The sequence below is a fragment of the Balaenoptera ricei genome, chromosome 6 (assembly GCF_028023285.1).
Source record: "Balaenoptera ricei isolate mBalRic1 chromosome 6, mBalRic1.hap2, whole genome shotgun sequence".
Classification (NCBI taxonomy): domain Eukaryota; kingdom Metazoa; phylum Chordata; class Mammalia; order Artiodactyla; family Balaenopteridae; genus Balaenoptera; species Balaenoptera ricei.
This window is the reverse complement of record NC_082644.1, coordinates 115,978,875-116,006,210: the sequence shown is the minus strand read 5'-3', so window position 1 is coordinate 116,006,210 and position 27,336 is coordinate 115,978,875. Positions and strand designations below refer to the sequence as shown.

At 57.0% G+C, this 27,336-nt stretch overlaps 2 protein-coding genes across 9 annotated transcripts in view; one reads left to right on the top strand and one right to left on the bottom strand.

Annotated features, from left to right (window-relative positions):
• Positions 1–28: 28 nt before the first annotated feature.
• Positions 29–26,226, bottom strand: LRRC8A (leucine rich repeat containing 8 VRAC subunit A). Of its 5 annotated transcripts, none has more exons than XM_059925779.1 (4): positions 22,935–23,020; positions 13,867–14,084; positions 6,936–9,100; positions 29–1,894 (listed from the first exon to the last, which is right to left on the bottom strand). In XM_059925779.1, the coding sequence occupies exons 3-4, from the start codon at positions 9,090–9,092 to the stop codon at positions 1,619–1,621; spliced, it is 2,433 nt and encodes an 810-aa protein (XP_059781762.1). In that variant the 5' UTR covers positions 9,093–9,100; positions 13,867–14,084; positions 22,935–23,020; the 3' UTR covers positions 29–1,618. The 5 variants fall into 5 exon arrangements, 4 of the variants coding, with proteins under 4 accessions (XP_059781762.1, XP_059781763.1, XP_059781761.1 ...); XR_009503780.1 differs by lacking the exon at positions 22,935–23,020 and adding an exon at positions 4,293–4,459 and having other exon boundaries at positions 1,814–1,894; XM_059925780.1 differs by lacking the exons at positions 13,867–14,084; positions 22,935–23,020 and adding an exon at positions 26,180–26,226.
• Positions 25,789–27,336, top strand: part of KYAT1 (kynurenine aminotransferase 1) — a 34,044-nt gene continuing 32,496 nt past the window's right edge. For 2 of the 4 annotated variants that reach the window (XM_059925784.1, XM_059925785.1), the window contains exon 1: positions 26,377–26,522. The gene's annotated coding sequence lies outside the window, so the exon portion shown is untranslated. Of the gene's footprint in view, positions 25,815–26,375; positions 26,523–27,336 lie in introns of those variants that run through there. The other 2 variants (XM_059925783.1, XM_059925782.1) reach the window with 2 other exon arrangements.

The following is a 27,336-nucleotide window of genomic DNA, read 5'->3' as shown; positions in this document are numbered from 1 at the left end:
CCCCCATGACATGGAGACCTCCAAAGGCTACTTTCTGTTATAGATTTATTTGATATTTGAACCGAGTCTACAAGTTCAGACCCACATGTAACAGATTGCTTCATGGTTGTCAGAGGCTAGTGTGCATTATTTCTGAGGATTACATCCAATGACACGACGCAGAAAACACAAATGGACGAGTGCACATAATCATTAAGACGAGACGCTAAAACGTGCCTTAATGTCCAAGTGATCGATCTAAGGTGGGGATCCTTCTAAAGCGGGGACCCCGGTGACTGATCTAAAGTGAGCTGGCTTCCCGCCACCAGGCGCTGAGTGGGCTGCACATGCCAGGCGCCTGGGACAGAAACTGGAACCAGAACCTGGGGACCCTGCCCTCCCCGGCGGCAACCTCCTCACGCGGCCCCGCCTCCAAGTGTCCGTTGTGAAGGACCAGGTGGTGACAGGACTGACGTCAGCGGCTGAGCGCGAGGTGGGAAAGCAGAGTCCGGGTGAGGGGGCTCCTCTGGGCTCCTTAACACGGCGACAAGGGATGGGGGTGGGGATGGAGCACCGTTCATCCGGGGATTAGCCAACCCGAGTCCCCTCCCTTCTTGGAAGCTCCAGAACATTCCCTTTGGCCAACAGTCACAGAAATGAGAGCCTGCCAAGATACATGGAGGAGAAAGAAAACAAGACACCAAAAACAAGACAAAACAATCCCCGCCCCAGGCGGGGAGAGGAACTACAGACTCCTGGACCAAGGTCACAGCAGATTTGGAAGACATCCTGCAGCCTGCCACCCCGGGGGAAGGAAACACAATTCAGTGTCTTGCTGCTCTCCTCAAGGGGAACTGCTGTCCCACCCTGAGACCTCAACTCACTGGCCTTTAGTGTCCTTTTTTTTTTTTTTTTTTTTTTTAGTTTTTTCTTTTTAATACCCAAACCATCAATTTTCAAAGCTTAAAAAAAAATTTTTTTTTTTTTTTTTTTTTTACTTAAAAAGAAATCTAAACTGCTGCGGCAAACCCCAGGCCTGGCCTCTCCACCTGGTGGCCTGCTTTCCCATGGGCCGTGCCACCACAGCCCAGCCTGGCGCCTCTGGGGTGACCGTCCCACAGCTGGTTCACCCTGGACCGCTCGGCTCAAGGCTGGGTGGGCCCTAAATGGTTTTGAAACCACCAAAAAAAGGAAAAGGGAAACACAGCCCACCCTTCCTCAGACACCCGCCATTGGAACTGAACTTTCTTGGGAATGTATAAGTTATCTGGAGGGAGGGGGTGGGAGGCGGAGAAAATAAATACCAAGAACTAAGTAGGTGTCCCTGGACCTCTGGTGTCGCTAGGCCTCTGGGGCAGAGATGGCCTCCAGGGAGGAGGCCCTGATTGTCCAAATACTGTGCTCAGAGATGGACTACAGGCCTCTGATCTCCCCCTCAGGCGCCTGCCCTGGGGCAGGGGGCATGAGTCTCGAGGAGAAAGGGGCCAGCCCCTCAGGTTCGGTCCTGTGGCCCAGCTCCTGCCCCGCCCCCACTGAGAGGCTGGGCTGGTCGGCAGTCAGGGGCTCCTGGGCCTGAGGCCTCCCCAGAGACACCGCTGCTGGCTGTTCTGGACAGCCCGTGCTCAGCGCCCGTGGGCGCTCAGGCCTGCTCCTTGTCAGCCCTCCAGAGCCGCTCCTTCACCTCGGGGGGCAGAGTGTTGAACAGGTCCTCCTCCACCACCAGGCCACTGCGCTTGAGCAGGGGGCACTCGCCCAGCTCCACAGGCAGGCACTCCAGCCGGTTGCCCCGCAGCTCGATCTGAGTCAGGCTGGTCAGCTCGCCCACCCGTGAGGGCAGCGACTGCAGGACGTTGTTGCCCAGGTGCAGGGCCCGCAGCTTCCGGCACTGGAAGAGCTCCGGGGGCAGCGCCTCGATCTACAGGGAAGGAGCAGAGGGCGAAGTGAGGCGGGCGCACCTTGGACCTGGGCCTCTGGGCTTCCCTGCCCTGGGCACCAGCACCTTCTCTGATGCCCATTTCAGCTACCCCAGACCCCAGAGACCAACACGATCTGGGCCCAAGTCTGGCTAACTTTCCCCTGTTCTTTAGGTCTCAGCTCTGCAGTCACTTCCTCCAAGAAGCCTCCCTGACCTCCTGGTAACCTATGGCACCCATGTCCCCTGGAGAGCACTGATCCCTTCCGTGGTGAAACTGCTTGATCTCCTGTCGCCCCCAGACAGGGGGCTCTGAGAGGGCAGGGCTGGGTGTGCTGTGCTCCCCGCTGTCTCCCAGCGCCTGGCACCCCAGAAGCAAATCACAGTAGCCAGCTACTCCCAATTGCACCCCCTCCTCCACCGCCCAGGGCTCACCAGGAGCCAGGCTGTTGGTCCTGCCTGGTTTAAGAACAATTTATGAAAGCAGAGCAGCCTGCTGAGAAAATTCCATACCCTTAATTGTTGCTGAGAACTGGGGAGAGCTCACCAATCACTTCCCCTTCCTGGGCCTCAGTTTCCTTACCTGTCAAGTCACAGGCTGATGGTGGGTGCAGGGAACCCAGTGTTGGCCCTTCAGAGCCCCCTCCTTCTGATTTTGCAAAATTTGAATAATGGGCAACACCCACATGCCACTTACTACAGGGCAGGTTCGCTCTGAGCGCTGATGCTATTAACTCACTGAACCCTCAGAACTACCTGTAAGTACTTTGTAAACACTCTTTCCATTTTACAGATGGGATAACTGAGGCCCTGAAGGAGCCAGCCTGCCTAGAGGTTCATAGCTGGAAAGTGGTGGAGCCAAGATTCGAACCTGGCTCAACAGTCCGTGCTCCAACTGTCCACACTGTTGACGGTGCAGACTGGGTGGGGACCTGCCGTGTCTCCTGCCACACGGGAAGAACCCCATAAAAGCCAGCTTCCTCCCCGCCCTCCTGTGAGCAATCAGCTACAAACACGAGCTCTTACTGAGCCTATTTTCCTACAACCACCTCCTTCAGATATGGTGGGCAGGAGGGACCCTTCCAGCAGGGCAGGAGCCAAGGGACTTGGGCCCGAGCCCATGTGAGGGTGACGGGGAGCTTGCTCTGTCACCGTCCCCATTTTCCCGCTGAGAAGGCAGAGGCCATGCCATGAGGGACACTGTGACCGTTTTAAAGGGGACTCCTGACCTGGGGCTCCAACGTGGCCCAGTGGTCAGGAATGGGGCAGAGGTGGCTTCCAGGTCAGCAGGGACATGAAGGTGAGAGGGCAGATGGGAAGCGGGCTCTGGCAGGACGGAGGGGCCAGAGCCTCCCAGAGACCCCACTGCGCCCGACACTGGCCTCCTCTGGTGACACAGACAGTGGCCAGGGAGCGGGAGAGGCTGGACCAGCAGGTGGCAGAGCTGGGGCTCACATCGGAGCTCTCCCCACGACACGTCCCCTCCCCGGAGCACCCCCCAGCCCAGCAGCGAGCTCTTTCCAGGCGCACAGAGAGAAAAGAAGGTGCCTTCGGTGGCTCAGTGCCCCACCCGGGCCACTCCTGTCCTTCCTCGTGAGGTGTGCTCGTGCGCTGAAGGTGTGAAGTCGTTTCCCGTCACCCCAATCCCGCCCTCTCCCACCTCCTCAGGGACCTCAACGGCTCCCCCGTCAGCACTGGCTCCCCCTCAAGTCCACCTGGTCTTTGAAAAAAAGACAACCTTCCCAGGAGCCTCTCCAGGCTTCCCAACAAACCGTTTGGAAAGACGCCGTCTCTCTCCTTGGCCCGCCGTGATCTGGCTTCTGCCGCTGCCCACCCTGGAAACTACCTGGCCAGAGCCACCAACGGTCACTCCTAATCCACTGGACATGCATCTGTTCTCCTTTCACCTGACTCCCCCGTGGGCCGTGTGCCCACCCGCTCCTGCCTGGCCCTGCTCTTCGCCGTCCATCCCAAAGGCTCGAGCCAGACTCCCCTTCCTTCCATCCTTTCCCCCGTGACCTCATCGAAGACCCGTCTTCACCCAGGAGCCTGGGGGGATGACTCCTTGAGCTTCAGGCTGACTCAACCTGGTCCCTTGCATGTCCCAACATGGGACCTACGCTCTCCTCTCTGAAAACCTGTGCCTTGTCCCAGACCTGGCCTAAATGACCCTCCAGCTACCCAGGCAGCCATGTGAGAAAACTCGAGTCACGTCAGACCTCTCTCTCCCCACATCCAATCCCGCCCACGTCCTGTGGATTCCACCCCCAAAGTCTCCCCCACATCCGTCTGTCCCGCCATCCCTGGCAGCCTTTGCCAGTCCAGGCCTCGCCCCCGCCTGACAGCTGCCCACGGGCTTTCTATCGGCTCTTGACCTCTCATCTTGCCCCACCCCCAATACCCTCGAGTTGCAGCAGGAGCGAGCTCTCTAAATTCCAAGGCAGCATATTCCTTCGTCGCTCAGTCAATGGGAATTCGGTGAACGCTTTGCTCCACGTCAGGCACTGGACGAAAGAGCCAAGGTCCTTGTTGTCAGAGGGTCGAGGGAAGGGACGTGAGACAGATTATCTGAAACCAAGTGGGAAGAACAGGATGTTCCTCAAGCCCTGGCCTCAGGGGAAAGTCCAAATTCCAGGGGCTCAGCTCACCGCTCCTCCCCCTGGGCTCTCAGTTCCCTGTGGACAGAGCCTCCTAGACTCTCCCTTTCCTCTTCACCTGGCTAACTCCTACTTGTCCTGCAGGGCCAGGTGAGATGTCCCCTCCTCCAGGAGGCCCGCCTGCCCTGGGTTAAGTCCGGGTTGAGGCCACTCCTCTGTGCCCCAGCCTAGTCTCGTCCACTGTGCTAACTGCTGGTTGCCTGTCTTTCCCTGAGAGGTGAGCTCAGGATGGGCAGCCGGGGGGCTTGTTTGTTCCTAGGTCCCCAGCTCCCTGCTCCACACTAGGAGCGCTCAAAAAACATTCACCAAATCAATGAACCAATGAATAACCAAACAAGTGGACGCCCACTTATCGAGGTATTCGTTAACATGAGTTTAAACCTAAGAAAACAGAGGCCGAGGGCCTGAGCCGGGCCACACTCGCCCCTGCCTGTCCACTCACACATAGCCCATAGCCCAGGGTGGCTCACAAGGAACCGCCAGGCCCAGAGGGAGGAAGGGGGGGCGGGGCTCCTGCCTAAAAGGAGGAGCCTGACTAGGACTGGCCCAAGTGAACTTCTTTCCCTACAAAGGCCTCTGGCATTCCAGCGGGCGGGGACAGGACATGATTAAGCACTGTGCTGAACTGGGTGTCAGAGGGTCTCCTGCCTCGGGACAGCGTGCCTGCCCCCAGCTCTTCCTGAGGGGTGACCTCAGCCAACAGGCATGACCTGGCAGCCAGGCCTGGGGTGAGGAGCTGGGGGTGGGGACAGGTCGGGAATCGCACCCTTCACCCTCCACTGGCTGGGAAGGCCCATCAAGACCTGGTGCCCACACAGCTCCCGGGACAGAGCGGGCACCATGAGGGGTCCTGGGGATGCCCAAGTCAGCCCCGACTCCAGGGGCAATCTGGCCCCACACTGTGCTCTGGGGGAGCCACTTGGTGCCCCTCAACATGCTAAAGGAGGTGTGTGTTTGTCCTATGCTCCCCAAATGGGGCTTCTCCCCAGGAGGCCAATTTTCCTGACCGGTGGGCCTGTCCCAGGCCCTGGAGGCGGATTCTCCAGAGCGAAGCAGCCTGGGATCTGACCTTCACCCCTGTACATTCTCACACATGCACACAGGTATAATTTGAGGGAGGGAGAAAGGATTTGTCAAAATCTCTGTGGTTTACAGGGAGAGAGGCTTAGGGAAGACGGGAGGGGTTCTGGTGGTCAGAGGTCTGGGGCTCCTGGACCCTCCAATCTGGGTGATGCTGGAGAAGGCACGTCCTTTCCTGGAACGGGGCATTTCAGGGGCTGCCTGCCTTCAGGCTGCTGGAGAGAGCTCCTGCCGGGAGGACTCACAGGATGCCGGGAGCAGGGTGCCCAGCGCAGGGTGGACACAGAGCAGGAGCTCCTTAAACCCACGGGGCGGCTTCATGCTGCTGCCGGCAACAGAGGCGCAGAGGTGCTGGCTGGATTGGATCTCCCTCAGCGTCCCAGCCCCCGGCCACGGGCTTCCATCACCCCCAGCCTCACTGCGAGAGTGTCCACCCTGATACCACCCTCCTCACTGCAAGAGGGTTTCCACTCGGAGTAGGAACAAACCGGGAAGACGTTCTTTCCAATATCAACCTCCCTGCAGGGCCCCAGCAGGGGTGGGCAGGGCAGGGCAGGGGGAGGTCCCCCCAGCAGCTGTGGCTTTGTTTCCACGGCAGAGGCCAGGCCACAAAGCCACAGGACCACCTGCCCTCAACCCCCACCTGCCTGCTTCCGCGGAGGGGCCCTTGGGTGGGGGGCTTGTCCAGACAGGCAAGGGGCTGGTGCACAGGAGCCGCCAGAGGTCTCGATCGTCTCCCGGGCGTGGCCTCCAGTACCGCGGGCTCACAACGGTTTGCACAATTTCCTCTCCAGAAAGGCAACTGGTAACAAACCAGCCCTACCTAAGCCCAACTCTGCCCTCTGCCACCCTCAAAACGCAGAGGGGAAAGGGTGTGAGTGGCGCTGGGAGTTGCACCAGTCACCCACAAAGTTTCTGTCCCTGTGGGCCCATCCTGGGCTCCAAATCTGGTCCAGGACAAGCTGAGAAAGACACTGCAAGCTCCAGGCTAAGTCCCACCTCCCACGACCGAGCTCCGAGAGAGCAGGGCAGGCCGTGGACCTCCTGCCCGTGCACATCACTGCCTTCGAGGAACCCGCCCAAGGCCACCTCGGGGACAGGTCCTGCCTGACCACACCATCCCTCCTGGCAGGTGAACTCTGCCATGTTCTGCGGCAGAGACGGCCTCCCAACCCCACAGATTCTGATTCAGCAGGTCTGGTCCGGGGCCTGGGAATCTGTATTTTCACCCAGCTCCTCCCAGGGGGTCCTGGGAACCACAGCTGAAGACTCCACACTCAGGAGCACCCCCGCCACGGGCCACTCACCCGGTTGGCCGTGACGGCCAGGTTCTGGAGGTTCTGCAGGAGGCCGATGTCAGCGGGGAGGAAGGTCAGGTTGTTGTGGCTGAGGTCCAGGTAGCGCAGCTTGCGGCAGTAGAAGAGCTGGGTGGGGATCTTCTCGATCTTGTTGCGGTTCAGGTAGAGGCGCTCGAGGTTGGTGAGGTTGCCGATCTGGATGGGGATGTAGGCGATGTGGTTGTACCACAGCTTAAGGCAGGTGAGGCGGTGCAGGTGCTGGAAGCTGATGATCTCCTCGATGGTCTTGAGGTTGTTGTCCTTGAGGTCGATCTCCTGCAGGTTGTGGAGGCTGAAGATGGAGTGGGGGATCCGCTCCAGGTCGCAGCGGATCAGCTCCAGCTCCGTCAGGTTGGCCATCTTCTTGAGGCTGTTGAGGACGATGAGCTTGGTGCCCTCGTTGTTGATGGACAGCTTCTGCAGGTGCACGCCCACGTCCGTGACCACCTGCGGCAGCTTGCTCAGGTTGCTCTTGAGCCGCAGCACCTTGAGCCGCTTGAGCTCGCGCAGCCCGTCGATGACGATGTAGCGGTTGTTCTCCGCGCTCAGGTTGCCTGTCAGGTGCAGCTCCTCCAGCGTCTTCAGGCTGTAGATCCACAGCGGGATCTCCTTGATGTCCGTGAACTTGATGTGCAGCGCCCGCAGGTTCTCGCGCAGGAAGGCCAGGGCGGGTGCCTCGATCTTGGCGGCCGTGTGGTACAGCCACAGCTCCTTGAGGCCCGTGAGCTGCGCGATGCTGGGCGGGATGGTCACGTCGGGGATCAGCTCCAGCTTCAGCACCTCCAGCTCCACCAGGTCGAACACGGTGTCGGGGATGCCGCTGAGCATGAACAGGTGCAGCTCCAGCTTGTCCTGCGCGTTCTTGGTGAGCCGCTGCCGCAGTTTGTCCAGCGTCCACTCGTTGTTGAGGTTCAGCTGCCGCAGTTTGTTCTCACTCACCTCCGACAGGAAGACGGCAAAGCGCTTGGAGTAGAGCGGGTCGTACTGGTCGATGAGGTGCAGCATGAAGGCGAAGTCGTTCTTGACATCGGGGATGTCGCTGTAGCTGCTCTCCTCGCGGATGGACTCGAATGAGTACTTCTTGAGGGAGCGCCGGAGCATCCACCAGAGCGTGTACATGCAGATGAGGCCATAGAAGATGACCAGGCTGATGTAGAAGGATGCCAGGATCTTGAAGAGCGTGGCCAGGGGGTGGGCGCACCGGTACGTGCGGTAGCCCGTCAGGCTCTCGATGTCCACGGTACAGTCCACGTCGAACTTGATGTTGTGCACGTAGTAGACGGTGTAGCAGATGATGAGGATGAATTTGATCACCTTGATGATGGTCTGCCGCATGTAGAGACGGTACACGATGTCCCCCTCCTCCACGTGGGTCCGGAACTTCTTCACCTTCTCGAACAGCGCCTTGGCCTGCTCCCCCTCCTTCTTGTCCAGCACGCCCGTCTCCGAGCGGTCCACGATGCCCTGCTCGATCCGAGACTTGGTTCGCTGCAGCATGGGCACGGTGGCCTCCACGTCCTCGCTGACCGTCGACGACTTCTTGTCCGTGGAGCCGTTCATCTTGCTGAAGGCCGGCTTGGGGTCGCTCTCCTCCACCACCGTCTCCGACAGGGCTCGCGTGGTCCAGGGCGAGTCGAAGCACTTGAGCAGGATGGACACAAAATGCTCCAGCTTCGAGCTGGTGCGAGGGAACTTGAACCAGAAGTTGCTGCAGGCCAGGAAGATGAGTGTGTGCAGAAGCACCAGGTAGGGGAAGTACTTGGCGAACCAGTGCAGGCGGTTCTCGTAGCACACGGCGTCCACATAGTTGTACTGGTGCCTGTCCAGGTCATACTTGATGCCCGTGGGGCCAGCGTCGGGGGTCGGCAAGATGGTGGAGTTGGGGTAGCGGGGCTCTGGGCCGGGGGCCGCCCAGCCCCGGAACGAGTCGTTGCAGGAGTCCTTGGTGACCCACTTACACGGCAGGCAGATCATCTTGTCCTGGGTGACCTGCAACGTGCCACCAAAAACCGCGATCATCAGCATGACGATGGAGATGTAGTCAGTGAACACGTCCCACCACGGCTTCAGGATCCGGTACGCTGGCTGCGTGTCCGCAAAGTAGCGGAGCTCTGTCACCGGAATCATGGTTCAACCTGAAAGGGACCCACGGGAGGGGGTTACTGCAGGGTGGCCTGGCTTTCTGAGACCCGGGGGTCTGAGGCAGGAGACAGTGGACCCACTGTCCAAAATTCTACCTCAAGTCTAGCTCTGAGTCACACTAGCTGGGCAACACTCATGGGCCAGCCCACGGATCGGCCTCTGTCCGGGAACCATATGGTCACCAGGTGGCTGGGAAACCACCAGAGGGAAGGCAGGCAGCCTCCCCATTCCACAGACAGGAAGGCTGAGCACTGAGATCCAGGCCACGCTGACAGACCGCGAAAGCAGCCTCCCAGGGACCCCCACGTTTCAGCAGGAGCATTCCCGAATTCCTGTCTAGACTCCATCCTGTTAATGATCAGACCAACCAGAGGGGCTAGTTGAAAACTTCCAGTTCACTCGGAACCAGCTGCCACGAAGCTGCGCCACTGGTCCGAAGAGATTTATTCAAAGTGTGAGAAAAGCCAAATGCAGAAGAGGGGGCTTAGTGTGAACTCACTTTTTTTTTTTGGCTGCGCCGCGCAGTATGTGGGATCTCAGTTCCCTGTCCAGGGACCAAACCCGTGCCCCCTGCAGTGGAAGCCCAGATTCCTACACACTGGGCGGCTGGGGAAGTCCCTAAATACCTGTGTTTTGACAAATGGGTCTGTTTCTGTTGGGAGAGGCACAAGGGTGCCCAGGTTATGGGACGGGGTCACATTATTTTGATTACCTATAATATTAATAGTGACAACAGTAACAAATACTTCATAAAACAGGGCCTCCCTGCAAACACCAGATGCTTCCCATCTCATCTTCCTCGGGCACGCCGGGACGGGTGAGGACAGGAGGAAAGCAGACCTAGACCCCTTGAGGGAATAGGGGTGCTCAACAGAGAACGTGTGCCAGGCACCGGGCTGGCCCTTACCATGGAATCCTCCTCGTGGGGTCCCTTTGACATCCAGATGCAGGGTCTATCTTTGGCCCCATTTCGCAGATGGGACGACTGAGGCTCAGGGGAGTCACCTGCCCAACGTCACTCTACTACTCAGGGCCAGAGCCGAGATCCAACCCAGGCCTGTCCCTCCACCTCCCCACTCGGGTCCTCACCACTGCATAGGCTCGCTGCCCACCTGCCCAAGGCCCCACGCAGGGCAGGGCCGAGAGACGGAGCCCAGGAGTCCAGCTTCCCTGCCCCCCCGGGGTTCCCAGAGCTCAGGTCACCGCAGGGCCAGCAGACACCACCACCTGCCCTGAGCCGGCGGCTCCAGCCCAGGGGTCAGCCCTCCTGGTGAGGCCGGGACTCACAGGCCAGGGTGAGAGCCTGCCCCACAGGAAGGCCCGGGCCCCCTAATGACCAGCTGGCTCCTCACACCACCCACACTCCTGGGCAAGCAGCCGTCCAGGGGAGGGCCTGCTGAACCACGCAGCCGGCCCCCAGCTGAAAGACACCCCGACACCCCTCCCTCCCTTCCTGGCTCCCCAAGTCCACATCCAGGCAGGCGCCCAAAGATCGGGGACCGGAAGGTAGGAGGGGCCAGGACAGAGGGCCCAAGAATGTGCAACAGCCTGCCCCTGGAGAGTCCGGGATGAGACTGCCAGGGCAGGATGCCAGACGCGGGGAGTGGGGGCGGCGGATGGCCAGGCAGGATGTGGTGGCAACCTCACCGCTCCGGGGGAGTGGGCGTGTCACGTACTGGAGAGCGCTCAGCCTCTCACGGTGGGGAGCTGTCTCCGGGCCCTGCTGTCCCGGGGCTTTGCTTATGTCGCCTTCCTAACTCCTTCTGGGTCTGAGGTGGGAACTGTGCACAGCTCCGTCACAGGTGAGGGACCCTGAGGCTCCAAGAGGTGGGAGACAGTCCCATCCACCGAGCGTGGCTGGCTCCTCCCGCCCCCTGGCCCCCAAACACCTGTCCCGAAGCACGTTCTAAGCTCTCCGTTCAGCCCTTGGCCCGTTCCTCTGTGGGTAATAAATGTGACCGCTAAAAGGCCCCTGCCCCAGGGGGCTCTCGGGCCAGTGTGAGCATGTGGGGAGGGGTGGGAGAGACGGAGGAGTGTCCAAATAACTAGACTCGAGTCAGGGCAGGGGGCAGCCGTGGCTATGGCAGGAGAGATGGGTGCCACCTCCCTGCTGAGAAGGGCTTCGTGCAGGGGACGGTCCTGTGCTGGTCCCCGAGGCTGCCGGTGCCTCCTCAGCCCAGGCCTGCGCCCATGCCACTGTGCCGAGGAGGCCTCAGAGGTTCAGAGGGGCAGAGCCAGGGACCTAGGTCACACAGCTTAGAAGGGCAGGCCCGGCCTCGTGTGGGGGACCTGTCTGGGAGGGGTCACCCTTTAGCTGCACCGTGTTTCTGCCTCACCTCTGCCACCAACTCACTGTGGGACTCTGGACAAGTCACTGCCCCTCTCTGATGGCGTTTTGGGGGAAATCAGGAAAGAAGGTGCAGGCGCCAAAGCCCAGGCTTTAGTCCCCAGGGTGCCAGGGACTGCGCCTTCCCCACGTCTGGCCCCCAAGAGGAGACGGCCAGGTGATCGGGGCAGCCCCTCTGGAGTGGAGGTGACAGGGGGCAGGGGGGAGCCAGCAGCCGGAAGCATGTGACCTGTGTGCAGGCCGGGGCTCTGCTGCTGCCTTGGCCTCGGGCAGGGTCCTCTCTGGCTCTCAGCCTCAGGTTCTTCACAGATGCCAGGGGCAGATTCCTCGCAGGGCTGCCCGGAAGAGCCCAGGGGACTCCATGCTTCCAAAGCGCTTAGGACAGAGTAGGGCAGCAGGCAGTCTGCACTGGCGTCATCAGTCTTCAACCTTTCCTCCAGATGCTGCTGGAGGACAAGGGTCTACCGCACACAGCAGGTGCTCAATAAAGGTATCAAGAGAGCGCCTGAGGAGGGATGGGCAAGAAGTGGGGCGGGGAAGGGCGGGGCCTGGGTGGTGGGCAGGGCCACAGCTTCAGATGGGCGGGGCAAGGGAGGAAGCTGAGGCAGCTTTGGGCCCCCTCCCAGTTCCTGCCCAACCCGGAGGGCCCTGGGGGGAATAGCTCCTGTTCTGAGAATGAGGGCCCAGCCCAGAATCCTCAGGAGCCCAAGAGGTGCACACTGTTTTGGCACCCTTTCTTTTTTTCTCACAACAGTTTTATTGTGGTAAAATACACAAAATGTAAAATTTACAATTTTAACCATTTTTAGTGTTTTAACCGTAACAGTTCAGTGGCATTCAGTACGTTCACTTTGTTGCGCAACCATCACCAACCATCCATCTCCAGAATTCTTTTCATCTTGCAAAACTGAAACTATGTCCCCACTGAACATGACTCCCCATTCCCACCTCCCCAGCCCCTGGCAACCACCATTTTCCTTTCTATCTCTATGAATTTGACTACTCTAGGTATCTCATATAAGTAGAATTGTACAATATTTGTCTTTTTGTGACTGGCTTCTCTCACTTAATATAATGTCCTCAAGGTTCATCTATGTCTTAGCAGGTACCAGAATTTCCTTCCTTTTCTAGGCTGAATAATATTCCTCATGCCCATTTTATAGATACGGAAACTGAGGCTTGGGGAGAGAAGTCACGTGCCCAACTTCACACTGCCTGTCAGGGATGAGAGGCCACCTTCAAACCCAGTTCTGGGGTGGAGCGCTGACAAGCAGCACTTCCAGGAAGCCATTCAGATGGAGCAGATCCCAGCTGACAGCTGCCCCAGGGCACACCTGGGGGTGGTCAGGTAAGCACCATAAGGGAAAAGGGGCCTTTTTTCCTAGTTACGGAAAGTTCCCTTTTCAGGAAGTTTCCTGTAGGCAGTGCATTCATCCCTTCCCTGCACTGAGGCCTCCGGCCCTCCGCAGCCAGGACTGCCCCTAGCAGAGGTGTGCAACAGCTTCTCTCCCGGGGCCTCAGTTTCCCCGTCAGGAAGGGAACAGAGAATCTGTCATGGATGTGCCCACATTTTGTATAAGGTGGTCAAGGTACCAAGGGGCACGTGATCCAGGCCTCCCCCCACCCTGACACCTCCCTTCCCACTGGCACCACCACAGACACTCCCTGGTCCTGGCAGTCCCTGCCTACAGCCAGCAGGGAGGGAGAGGCGCCTCCAGCAGCCAAGACTTGGTTACCCATCCATAAAATGCACATGGTAACAGATGCCCTGCCAAGCTCTCAGGACTTTCAGGAAGTCACAGGGGTGAGGTTTCCCCGACAGCCTGTGGGGGGGGATCTCAGGCAGGTGGAGAGCAAGGAAGAAGGGTGATGGGAGCTTGGAGGGAGAGGGCCAGCCGGGCCAGCCTGGGCTCTGCCACTCAGCAGTGGAGTGACGCTGGGCAGATGACTTCACCTCTCTAAGCCTTAGTTCCCCCATCTGTGGAATGAGGCTAAGACAGATGCAGACCTGGCCCCCGACAGCAATCCTGACTTCAACAGACAGTCGATGGGTAGATGAAAAGAGCGCAGAAGCTGAGCACGAAGGAAGGAAACGGAAGAAGGAAAAGCACCCAAGACGCCTGCCCTGACACCTGGCAAAGGGGCAGAGTTAGGTGGGGCCAGGCACAAAGGAGGCGGGCAGGAAGCAGATCCTGGTCCCTTAAAGAAGCCTCTAGAATACAACAGGGCCCTTTCAGCAGAATAAAGGAGCTCTGTATGTAATGCCATTTTGGAAAAAAAGCGAGATCCAGAATAATAAATAAATACAGTCCCATGCTGATAAACCCTGACCAACTTGGGGAACGGCTCCCTCTTAAAGTGGGAATAGGAGGCAGGATGAAAGGAAACTGGAATTTTACCAGCATGCCTTACCTTTGTGATTGAAAAGTAGTACAGAATTTAAAATAAATAGAGCCTAGAAGAAACGAAAGAAAAAAAATAAGCTCTCAGGTGGAGAGTTCAGGTGTTCTTTTGTGGCTCTCAGAGGGCAGTCTCCGGAGGGTGATGGGGAGTCGAGGGTGATGGGGAGTCGGGTGGAGTCGGGTCAGATCAGGTCTCTGCCCCAAGAGATGGAGAATCTGGAGAGGATCCTGAATAGAGGGCAAAGATTAAAGGGTTGAAATCGAGGTGACTGAGAAAGACAAAAAGGCCCCGTGCCCTGCTGTCCTCTGAGCTCCCGTCCAGCTAACCCTCCTTCTTCCAGAACAGATGCAATGTTTAAAGCTACAGACTGTGCCCGCCTGGAGGTCAGGGCTTGACACCCACCAGTGAGGTGGGGTTCACCCTGGCTGTACCAGGCAAACCTCATGGGCAAGAGACCACCAAGGGGTGGGGATGGGGGCAGACGGGGAGCCCTACAGGATGGGGACCACTCCAGATTCATCCCAGTCTCTGTGTAGAGCCTGGAATACCGAAAGTGGAGTAAAGGTTTGCTGAACTGGGCTGAGCCAGCAGGGAGAGGAAGTAGGAGGGAGGTTGGCAATTGTCAGGGAAAGACTCTAGGACAAAGGTTTAGTCACAGGAACGTTCATCACGGTGTTATTTATACCCCAGGAAAACTGGAAACAATCCAGATGCCTGTTACTAGGTGATTGGTTAAATACCTATTAAATGATCAGATGATGGACTACTATGAAATAATGGAAACAAGTTAGAGCAAAACACTTGATGACATGACAAAATATGTCAAATGCAAAAAGTAGGTAACAAAACTGTGATAGAGTAATAAGCCTCCTGCAATAACTTAGACGTATATTTGAAAAATATTGGCGGTGAGATTAGCCTGCTGTTTATAATCTTTTTCACCCCAAACTTACCTCTATTTTCTAGTATAAGCATATGTTACTCAAGTAATTAAGAAAAAAGATTTAAAAAAATCAAGATTCCAAAGGATCAAGAATAGCTAAAACAATTCGGAAGAATAACGTGGGAGGAGACTTACCATAAAGCTCTAGGAATTCAGCCAGTGTGGTGCTGATATGGGGATGGATGGATGCACCAGAGGACTGGAAGAGTGAGCCTAGAAACAGACCCCGAAATTTCTGGAAACTTAGACATGACAGTGTCCATGAAAGGAGCGGGCTTAGTTACTCACATGAAAAAAGCATAGCCCCATCTACCTCCTTACAGGAAAATAAATTCCAATGAGTTAAAGACCTAAAGTAAAACTTGAAAATGTTTAAAGAAAAATCTAAGAGACCATCTCGATGTCTTTAAGACAGGGAAGGATTTCTTATCACAAAGAATACAAATCCTTACAGGAAGAGATTGATCTATTGATCACATTAAAGTTAAAATGCATGCACATCGAAGGACATAATAATAAACAAATGAAAAGAACCCACAGACCTGGAGGAGATATTTGCAATAGATATAACTACCAAAGGATTAATATCCAGAACAAATATAGAACTGCTACAAATATATGAAAAAGACAATCCCACAGGCAAAAAAAGGCAAAACATACGGCTAGACAATTCACGGGAAAAAAATACAAAAGGGAATTCATGGATGAAACAATTCTTAATCTTTACTAATCGGGGAATGCAAATTAAGACAGTCACGTGCCATTTCGCTCCCTTGCGATTGGCAAAAATGTTGAACTCTTAAATGAGGAGATAGAATGTATGTATGCATCCTCCAACGGAGCAATTTCGCTCCTAGGTAAAGATCTTAGAGAGTCACTTTACACATACGCGTGAAGCCACAGACAAGAATGATCACTCCGGAGTTGTTCCTAATAGCAAAAAATCAACAACCTAGATGTCCATCAACAGGAGAAAGTATAAATCGCTCTAAGCATCCGGTGAAATGCTAAAGCACTAAAGTTAGTGAACTTCAGCTACACGTATCAATATGGACAGACCCCAAAACAATGCTGAACCCAAAAACAAGCTATAGAATAATACACACCTTATATAAGGTTTTCTGTAATGTACATATCTAAGTGTAGTGAAGGTATAAACACATGCATGGGGGCTTCCCTGGTGGCGCAGTGGTTAAGAATCCGCCTGCCAATGCAGGGGACACGGGTTTGAGCTCTGGTCCGGGAAGATCCCACATGTCGTGGAGCAACTAAGCCCGCGCGCCTAGAGCCCGTGCTCCGCAACCAGAGAAGCCAACCGCAATGAGAAGCCCCTGCACCACAACGAAGAGTAGCCCCCGCTCGCCGCAACTAGAGAAAGCCCGTGCACAGCAACGAGGACCCAACACAGCCAAAAATAAATAAACACATGCATGGAGAGCCCCAAAACCAAGATGCTAATTTCATCTAGAGAGGGAAGAAAATGGGATTGGGGAAGAGGCTTCAATTGTGCCTGAAATGATTTGAGACAGGGAGAGAGAGAAGGGGTGTGTGTGTGTGTGTGTGCATCTGAAGCAATTATTGCCAAACATAAAAGTCGAACAGAGCTGAGTCCTGGGTACAAAGATATCTGCTCTAGCTTTATAACGTTCGTGTGTGCTTAAACTATTTCATACAAAATTTACTGGAAGAAGCATCTGTTTCTACCCCTCCTGGCCGCTCCTCTCTCTGGTCCTCACACCTGCTGGGCTCAGCCGGAGGCAGCCTCTCCTAGATGATCGCCAGGGCAGCAGATTCAGCTCCTCCTTCCAGCTGGCCTGCTCCTGGCGGGCGCAGTGGCACCTGCGGCCTTTGAGGACACTGCAGCATGCAGCATCAGCCCTGCCCGGTCCTGCCCCGCCCCAGGGAGATGCAGAAGTGCGTAGGATGCAGCTAGACCCTTCCCACTGTGCAGCACACGCAGGTGTAGAGAAGCGGGACCAGGTTCCTACGGCAGAACTAGGGCAACCCAGAGAGCCCCTCTCCTCCCCATGGCGGCAGGCAGATCTCGGGGAGTGTGAAGAGCAATAGCTTTAGAACTGGGGAGACATGGGTTCAAATCCAGCTCAAGCATGAAATAATTCCATGACTCCAGGCAAATTATTTAGCCCAAGCCTCTGTTTTTGCAACTTTAAAATAAGAACAGTGCTACCTACCTCATAGATCTGTATACAGTGACCCAAAAGATGTCCAAGGGATATTAAGTAATAATAAAATAAAAGATGTTGACCAGCATATAAAATATATGATCTAAAAAAAAAATATATGATCTATCATGTATGATAAAACAATATAAAATGTCACAAAACAACAAATACTTCATGATTCCAGTATGTGGTACTTAAATTTGCTACTTTTGTGAGTAGAAAAAAATACTTGGGAAAAAAACAAAAGACCTCCCTCACCATGTGGTTTCTAAATATTGTAGAAGAGTTTACGAGAAGTACCTGCCATCTATCATGTAAGAAAAAGGTTAGCTTGCCCCTGCCTGCCCTACCCAGGTAACAAACACTCTTCGACAGGGCGCAGGGAAGCAACGCCTCAGGGTGGGTGAGCTCAGACCCCGGGACGAATGACTTTTCCTCTCTAAGCCACAGTTTCTTCACCTGTAAAATGGGAATATTACAGTACCTCAGAGGCTTATTGTGAGAATTAAAAATAACATAATGCACATATTATGGGACAACCCAAGGCCTGGCACAGAGGAAGGTGCACTATACTTATCCCAACCCACATGCCATTGCAGAAACCCACCCAGAATTTAGTGGGGGAAGACACCCAGGAGAGCGCTGAGCCACAAGCACAAATACCTCCAAGCTTCCCCAAGGTCCCCAGCACCTCCCAGGACTCAGACACCACACTCAATGGCCTTGAACTTCTGGAGCCCAGGCTCAGGACCCCAGGACAGGACAGGACAGGACAGAGAGCTGGCGAGCGGTTCGCAGAACCACCCCTTAGGTGTCCAGCCTGGTCCATGTTGTTGATTTCCTCCTGAAGCTTCTCACAGATGGGGAAAGAAGTCAGAGAAATGACTCGCTGCCCCTTTGGGTGACCACCCAAGCACGCTCCACCCCCATGCTGGCCTGCAGAGATTTGGCTTTCACACCTGAGCACCGGCAGGCAGGCCAGGCTGTGGGTAAACAGGGCACAGAGAGCCTTTTGTTATAGCCCAAATAGAGAGGCTGGGAAAACTTCCCAGGGGGGGAGGGAGGGGAGGCAGGAGGCTTGCGCCCCTCACCCCTCCTCTCGCCCCTCCTCGTACCTTGGGGAGGCTGTCCCTCCAAGGCTCTCCCAGGGAAGGGGGAAGGGCCACCCCCAAGAGGCTGGAGGAAGACACTGGGTCACGGGTCTTGTCCTGGGAGTGCTCTGGGCCTGTGAATCTGCTCCTCGGTCAGCACCCTGGGGCCTCCTCTGCTCCCAGAGCAGGAGGGGAGGAGAGGGCCCGCTCTGGTGCACACGGCCCACACCCGCCCCAGCACAGGCACTGCCCTGGAGGTCCCCACACCCAGCTGGGGAGAGTCGGCAGCTGCGGGCTGGGGGCACCACCTGGCTCCACGCACCCTGCGTAGAAGGGCACACCTTCACTTTCCGGGGAAAGAAGAGGGGAGCCGCCCAGGGTGGGAGGGGGGAGGGAACAAGTTTCAGTTCCGAACTCTCCGTGTGGGCTGGGCCTCCCAAACAGGTTGGTCCTCATGCTCCTAGTGCACACCTGCAAGGGTACCGGCGGCCTCCGGTGGGGGGGGGCGAAGGGTGACAGGTGAAGGACACCCACCTGGGGCTTCCCGCAATGGCTCCCCGAGGCAAGCGCTCAGAGGCAGCAGGCCAGGCCTGAGGCTCAGGCCGTCCCCTCACCCCACCAGGCTGGCGTGTTACTGACATGAGCTCCGGGTCACTGACGCGGACTGCGGGCCAGCATTGCGCCTGGCACTTCCTGGGCCTTGGCCCGCAATTTCCAGGAACACAGGTAAGGCGGCTCCCCACTTCACCAGCATGTGACCTTGGGAAAGTCACTTCCCTCCCAGGGCTCTGGTTTCCTCATCCATGAAGTGGCCGCTGAGTCTATTCCTGGTAGGGCAGTGGTGAGGACTGAACGAGGCGGTCCATAGAAAGCGTTTGGCTAGGGGCCTGCCACGTAGTAAGACTCTGTAACGTCAGCTGCTGTTACCATCATGGGAGGTTTTATCAGTCCCTTTAGGGGTGTGAAATCTGAGGCCCAGAGAGGTTAACTGACCTGCCCAAGGCCACACAGCTAGAAGAAGATGGTGGGGAAGATCACCCAGGTCTGCCTTTCCATTGTGGCCACCTGTCACAAAGGCCAGCAGGTCTCCTGGACCTACCTGGGCACCCAGACCCTGGAAATGCTTCCTGGGACAAGACCCCCATTTCCAGAGGGGTACATGGAATCAAGGTCTCTGCAGGGAACTCTAGCAGGCCATACTCAGGAAACTTTGGGAGGGAGCCCAGCTCTGGGTTTGAGCCCGGAAGCCAGGTGCTGGGTCTGGGCCCATGGGGGGCAGAAGGGCCTTGAAGACAGGCCTTGATCTGCTTTGAACACCAGCGCCGCTTTCCTAGACAGCATACGAAAAGTGGGCAGGAGCACCCAAGGGAGGCCGCAGACTCATCTGCTGAGATCCAAGGGGATTGGGACCAAGGGGGCCTGGCCGAAGGTAAGCCGTCTGTTGCCTGGCTCTCTGGGCTGGTGGGGGGCTGCTCCCGGGGATCCTGACCCAGGGCACCAGCCGGGAGATGTGACAGAAGGATTCCTATGCCACCCCACCCGGTCGGCACGTTTGCCAACAGGCAACTCTGCCGGGGGCATGAGGTTGGCAGTGGCGCCTCTGAGGGTGCCCAGGTGCCATGTGAGAGCCATGGAATTTTACAGCCACTTCTACTCCAGTGGAACACGGCTCCCGGCATGAGGCTGTATCGCAGTGTCTATTTAATTTTGAGGTTTTAAGTCCTCAAGAGACAGTTAAACAAAGAACTTTTTACGAGATGTGAGATGCAGTAGAAACGCGTTGGGAAAGCGCACAGGGAGATGTTTGTGGCTGGGTGTAAAAGCTGTTCTAGAGACCTCATCCGCTCGCACATACACACTGAAATCCAGGGCCTGAGGGAGCCCAGCCCCGCCTCCACACCAAGGGCGAGCCTTCTGGCGGCAGCTGGTGGGGACCGGCGCCGACAGTCGCCCTGGTCAGTGTTGGCCGGCACAGTCGGCAGACCCCCAGCCTCACGACGGCCTGCGGAGTGTCTTCAGAGTGCAGGTTCCTGGGCCCACCCCCCAACTCGGACTCTGGAGGCCTGTGGTGATGGGTCCAGGGGAACCAGCATTTTGAACAAGCTCTCGGGCGACTCTGAAGCACCCTGAAGCCCGAGAACCTAGAGAAAGAGACAAACGGAAGGTGGGGTAGAAAGAGCACAGGCCGCCAAGGCAAACAGACCCGGGTTCGCGTCCCGGCTCTGCCACCTGAACTGTACGACTTTGGGCGGGAGCCCTCGTGCCTCGAGCCCTGGTCTCCTCGCCTGTAAAAGTGACACAACCTCACCCAGGAGGCGGTGGCGGGTAAGATGGCAAACTTCACAGTGACCGGCGCGCCGCCTGGGCTCGGACCGCGGCCACCGTGGACGTGAAGGCTCTGCTGCTGGAAAGAGGGCAAGCAGAGCATCGTCCACCGAGAGGCCAGCTCCCCGGCTCCCACAGGAAGCGGCCCGAAGTGGCCTGTGCCGGAAGGAAAAAGACTCCAAGAAAGACTGGGAGAAAGAAACAGGGGAGGGGGAGAGGGTCCGGACGGAGAGCTGAACACCGCCAGCCGAGGGACGCATCTCTGCACAGACCTCACTCCCAGGGTGGTCCCTGCCGAGCCAGGCTGCCAGGCCGGGGGTTCTTCCTGCCGAAACCCGACCTGAGGTGTCTACGCCCCAGCAGAGCATCTTTAGACCCAGGTCCCAGGGCAGCACCCCCCTGTCCCCCCACCCCATCGCCCTCAAGGCTAAAATCTGAGAGGAGCGTCCAGGGGGACCAAGATCGGGCCGTCCACCAGGACAGCCAGGTGAACGGACTCAGGGCCAGGCTCAGGCCAACGCAACACAGCAGCCCCTGCCTCAGGCAGACAGAGGAGGGCCAAAACCTGGAGGCCAAAACCTCTCAGGCTGGCCCACGCCATTCCTCCCTGGCACAGAGGAGGAATTCTGATCTCAGATAAGTAGGACCTGCTGCTTCCTGCTCATCACTGGCCAGAGAGCTCGGCTCAGGCTTCCCCTCTCGTGGGGGAAGGCAAGAGCTCCTCAAAACCAACAGGAAACTCCTACAGGGCAGGGCTGGGGTTTGCTGACCTTGTCCCAGTAAACAGGATAGTCAACAAAATCACACATCAGGCACTTCCCACCCCCCTCTGCTGCTGAAAATGCCCTGACAAACAGCTCAAAAACCTCAGAATGGGAAGACAGGGGAGCAGTGGGGGTGGGAGGAACGGGAGCATGTCGGGACCTTCTGACAGGACTCACCCACAGCTCTACCCTCGCCTGGGAAAGAGGTCCAGGGTGGACCATTAAATGAAACAAGAGCAAGCCGCAAACCAGCAGCTCTAACAGGACTTGGTTTTAGGAAAATAAGCAAGTGGTAAAAATACACGTAGGAGAACCAACCCCTCCTCACTCAAATCTCTGGAGATAGAGATCAAGAGAGACTCTCACTTTCTACATGACATTAAAATCAACACATTATAGGGACTTCCCTGGTGGTGCAGTGGTTAAGAATCCACCTGCCAATGCAGGGGACACGGGTTTGATCCCTGGTCCGGGAAGATCCCACATGCCTCGGAGCAACTAAGCCCACGCACCACAACTACTGAGCCTGTGCTCTAGAGGCCGCAAGCCACAACTACTGAGCCCACGCACCACAACTACTGAAGCCCGTGCGCCTAGAGGCCATGCTCTGCAACAAGAGAAGCCATCGCAATGAGAAGCCCACGCACCGCAACGAAGAGTAGCCCCCGCTCGCCACAACTAGAGAAAGCCCACACACAGCAACGAAGACCCAATGCAGCCGCCGAAAAAAAAAAGCCTAGATGGGAGAGGTGGAGGCAGGGAGCCCTCGGACACAGAACAAAGGACCCCAGCCCAGGATTCCAGGACCTGGCTCAGGTCCCACATCCCTGCCTTCTTCCTGATGAGTTTGGGCAAGTTGCTTCCTCCCTCTGAGCCCCAGTTTCCACGTCTGCAAACGGGGGATCAAAGCCACTCCCTGAGCTTCCACAAATGACCAAAGAGATCACTGATAAGGTTTGTTTTACAAATTATTAAGCAGCTTATACATACACCTGCTATGATTAGGGAACACGTTCTAGGACACCCTGTGCCACCTTCCCTATATCAACATATTTAATCTTCAAAATACCCTAAAGGGAGGCAAGGTGCTAATATTATCCTCTTTCCATAGATGAGGAAACTGAGGCTCAGAGAGGTACAGTGAGTGGCCCACAATCACTTGTCGAGCATGTGACAGCTGGGACTCAAACCCAGGTCTGACTACAAAGTCTGGGTCCTAACCAGTGCACGCTCCTGCCTTTGGGAACTGTTTTCCAAAGCACAGGCCGAGGAACCCCCGTCCCCAAAGACGTCCACATGATCAAATAAGTGTGGGGAAACACAACTTGCTAGCTCCCTCTCAGAGACTCGCCATGCTCTCAGTGAGCTCTGAGACATCCTTCAAGGCTCTGAGAAGTCCTGCAGCACAGACTACGACAAGGTATTGTTCCCGGAGTCACCTGACCACTGTGACCAAAGAAACTGGTGTTCCGCAGAACACACCTCAGGAAACGTGGTCACGAGATGGCATGAACAACCACCCAGAGTGACAAAAACCAGGGGTTCGCCATACAAGTTCACGCCAGCCTAACTATGGCAGCCACGTGCTACTCAGCTGGCCACTGAGTCAGGAGAAGGAGGAAGAATTCTGTTTTCTGGCACCTCTGCCCTAGAAGCCCAGGCCTTCCAGCGAGAAAAGCAAAGGGCCGCAGGGACAGAGACACCACCCTTTGCCCTCCAGGCACCTGCTCGGGCCAGTGGCTGGCCTGGAGGGTGGGGGTCCAGTCCTTACCCTGCGGATGGCTCTGCTATCTGCGAGTTGGCTGTCGGTGCTGAGGCTGGCCCACGTCTGTCTGGGCAGGGTCCTGGCATTCCTTTTGCTCCATGGAAGCTGCCTCCCTACAAGGAAGCAAGAGCTACAGTCAGCAGGGACGTGTGTGACTATCAGCGTTACCTGCTGTGCTGCTGACAGTTTCGGAGCCCCTGCTCGGTGCAGGGCCTGGGCTGGGCTCTGGGGTGATGACAGAGAGTCAGATAGTCTGCAGGGGATATGCCAAGGCAACAATTACAACTGGCTCTTGAGAGCCCCGGGCTCTGCTGGGGGGAGCCCGGGTCCTATGGGAACATGGAAGAAGCACTAGACCTAGACTAGTAGGGTCAGGGAAGGCTTCCCAGAGAGGGTGTTGCCTGAGCTGACTGCTGGGGAAGAGTGGGAGTTGGAGAGAGAGCATTCCAGGGAGAAGGACCAGCACATTTGCCTCAAGGGGAGAGAACATGACATCTAGAGCCTGCTGAGTGGTCCTGGCTGGATCTAGGACTGGAGGCGGGAAGTGGCGAGAGGTGAGCTACAGCAGGGTGAGCTGGATCCAGGCAGAGACACACCCTCAACCCAGACACATGAGTTCGACTCAAACACAAAACCCAACCATCACCTATAGTCAAGAAGCATTTAGTGAGCATCTACTACATGCCAGGCACTCTGCTCAGAACTGTTCACAGGAGCCAACAAGACAAGTTAGGAGGGTGGGGAGAGAAGTGTGGTCAGGCTACAGCAGGGTAGGGGGAGTATTTAAACCAGCCAGGCGCTGGGAGTGTGGCCCAGCCATCAAGGAAGGCCAAAGGACAAGGAGGAGTTAGCAGGAAGGGGGGCGGGGAGGCGTGGTTACACAGACAAAGGGATCGTGGAGCCTTTCAGCTGTTTACACCACTGAACATTTATCACACCTACTCAGTTCTAGGCACTGTGCTAGGAGGAAAGAAGCAGGAGATAGTCTCCAGCCTCACAGGGAGACAGTCAATAACCCGGCAATCCCACACAGAGTGATGGCAGCTAGACAGTGAAGCACCTGGGTCTATAAAGGCACAGAAGCCATGGGGAGCCAGCCTCTACCCTCCTTGGCAAAGAGAGGGACACCCACTGAGGCTGGGAAAGCCAGTCACTTGCCCATGACAGAGGCAGGCCCAGAACTCAGGCCTCTGGACTCACTGGCACTGATTCTTCTAACCCTTCCTCTTCCAGGAAACACACGCTGACCGCCCCCTACACATTCACCCACAGCTAATGCCTCTTTCCTCTGGGCTGCCTCTGTAATATTTCTAGTATTATGCTGGCCACTGTATCAACGTATTCCTGTCTGCCTCTCCTCCCAGACTGTAGCCAGGGACTGTGTTCTCGTAGCACCATTCCTGGCCCAGACCAGGCACTTACCAAAGGATGGTTGAATGAATGAATGAATGAATGAATGAGTCAAGGGATGGAGAGATGGTGTGCTGGGCTCCAGGGCCCCACATCCAACCCACCGGACTCCTCGTGAAAGCCTGTGAAAACCCAGATTCACCTCCACTCTCAGGAGAGTCAGGAACCAGGCCGATCCCTTCGCTCCAACTCCTGCAGGCGAGGTCCAGGCCAAGCCAGCTCCCTGAGTTCTGACCTACTGGGACAATCCTCAGGAGCTTCCACTGTCCAGAAAGGCCATTCGAAGTTTGCAGAGGAAACAGCTTCCTAGTGGGTGTGCCCAAGGGATGGAGTATTTGGTTGAGTTCCAGGGGAAAGTCACAAATATTTCTTGGGCTCTTGCTCTGTGCCTCACAGCCCCCGGAAGGCAGAGGGGCATTAGAGCTAACCCCAAAGAATCTCTAAAACTGGGAAGACAGGGAGGCAGGGGCCAGTCATTCATGCCCCAGCACCTCTCCAAAAGCCAGTCCTCCAGCACTGTCATCTGTCCTTGCCTCCCCTCCTGAGCCAGAGGAAAACTTGACCTTCACGAAGGCAATGCCAGTGTGACTGAGCCGTGGGCACTGCCCAGTCCCTCTGAACAAAACTCTCACTCCCCCATCCCCTCCACAGGAGGGATCACCAACATCAGACCTCCTCCTCCTGCCTCCAGTCTGTCTGTCTGCCACTCTGTCTGCTCAAAGGGCAGGATACAGTTCGTCAGGGGTAAAAGGTACCCCTAATGGAAAAGGTGGGAGAGACCCCTGGGAGCCTTTCAGCTCCCCCAAATCCTTCCTCCACAATTTAGGCCCAAATTCCCTTTCCCGCACCAAGCTCTCTCCCTCCTCATCCTCATACCTCATCCTCAAAAGGCTTCCGGGGGTAGGGCAGGAGAAGAGCCCTCCGGGGAGCATGGTCACCAAGGGGCGGCCCCACCCTTCCAGCCAAGTCCCCACCAGGAGGAGGTTGCCAGCCACCCCCCACCCGTCTCTCCTCCTTTCCAAAAAAGGCAGCACATGCATCAGCTAAGAACCAGCCCAATCTTGGTTCAGTCCAGTCCAGACCAGGGGAGAGAAGCAGTCAACAAAAGGAGCAGAATCATCATGAACCTCAAGAACCAGCGGCTATGCTGCTTCAGCAGGGGAGCCAACTTTGCTGGGTCTCCAGCCCAGACCGCATCAGACCTGGCTCTCAGGCCCATCTGGATGCACAGGACACCGGCAGGGTCCGGAGCCTCAGACCCTGGACTGGGCTTCCCAGCAACCCCAGCCCAGACAGGCCCCACGAGCCTAGCCGGGGATCTGCCCCCAAGTCAGGGCACAGTTCCAGCCCAGTCAAGAGGAGGGAGGGGTGTAAGGGAAGAGGAGGGGGCCAGGAACACAGGAGAAGAGAGCAAGGGGAACCTTTGAAAACAGAAAAAAAAGCTGCCAAGGAGGAAGCCCAGAGGTGGAACCTCTAGTAAGGGGGGCGTGTGTGTGCGGAGGGGTGAGGATCTGGGGGAACCCAAGGGACGACAAGGGGACCTGGGGAGCCGAGGCGGAAACTCCCGGTTATGTAGAGCGCAGGGAGGCACTGGGGTGCCTGGGAGGGGGCTCGCGCGCCGCGGCACCAGGGAGAGGCGGGGGGGCCCCGGTGACCCGGCGGATGGGGAACCCGGAGGTAGGCCGAACTGAGCTGCCGCGGGAGGCCCCCAGGGAGCCGGCCCCGGCGGGCAGAGCCCAAGCTACCCAGGGTGCCCGGGGCCGGGCAGCTGGCCGGGGACGTACAGGAGTGGATTTCGAGAGGTGACAGCTCGCACCCCCTTCCCCACCCCACCCACTCACCTGGGCCCGCCGCGCGCGGCCGCCCAGCCGGCCGCCCCGAGCGCCTGCTGCTCTGCCCCGCCGCCAGCCGCTGCGCCCCTCCGGCGCCTCCTTTTGTTTGTCCCTCACTGCACCACTCAGCCTCCTCCGCCCCGGAAGTGACGTCACCTTCGGGCGCGAACGGGCTACCAGGGCGTTGCCATCTTTTCGAGGGGAGCTCTCTTCAAGCCTGCACCCTCTCCCTGCAGGCGCCATGTTGCTTTGGGGCGGAAATAGCGGAGCCCGCGCTCGTCTCCCTTAAAGGGACAGGGACGGCTGTAACCTTCGGCGCCTGGGGACGAAGGGTGAAGCGGCCGAGGCAGGGGTGAGTAGCTGGTGCCTGAGCGTTGCTGCCCCGAGGTCTGGTGCCGAGGCGGGAGGGCCTGGAAACCGGTTCCGAGGTCGAGACTACTCGCTGCGTTTGGTGCTTCTGAAATAGCGGAGTGGCTACGCTGAAAGGTTGACCCAGCCGGGAGCTGTTGCGGGCGCTACTCGCCGACCCGCACTCGGACAGTGGGACCCGCCAGGCTGGTCCTCTCTGCACCCCCATCCCCCGCCCCACCCCCACCCCCGCAATGTTACGGTACCGGTGGGGAAGAGGGAGCCCAAGGCGACTGGGCGAATTCTGAGCAGAGCCGGGGCTGGAACCGGGTGCCGGACTCCAGCTCGACAGCTCTAGGGATCCCGAGTCCTCGGAGTTCCCAGATTGATAATAGTAACGGCAAGCACGCCAAAAGAGAATCCACACAATGGAATACTATGCAGCCGCTAAAAAGAAAAATGTTCAATATGCACTAATACGGGACCACTTCCAAGATACCGTAGATGGAAAAGGGAAGGGGCGATAAGAACAGCGCTGATCGGTGCTACCGTTTGTGTGAAAGAACGTGTGTGGGGCATGGGTGTCTGCCGGTGTGTGCACCAGCCGGCTGGTGAGATGCACGAGTTGTTAACTGTGGTGGCCTCCGACAGGAGAACCGGAGTCGTGGGTACCCGGACAAGGGGGAAGAATGTACTACCAAGCACACAGGTTGGTTAAAAATAAAGTGGGATGCTGCAGATAATAACTGGCTCCCATTTATCTAGCTGACCAGTGCCTGGTTTCAGCTCTCCTGCTGGGAGGTCTTGTACTTCCCCAT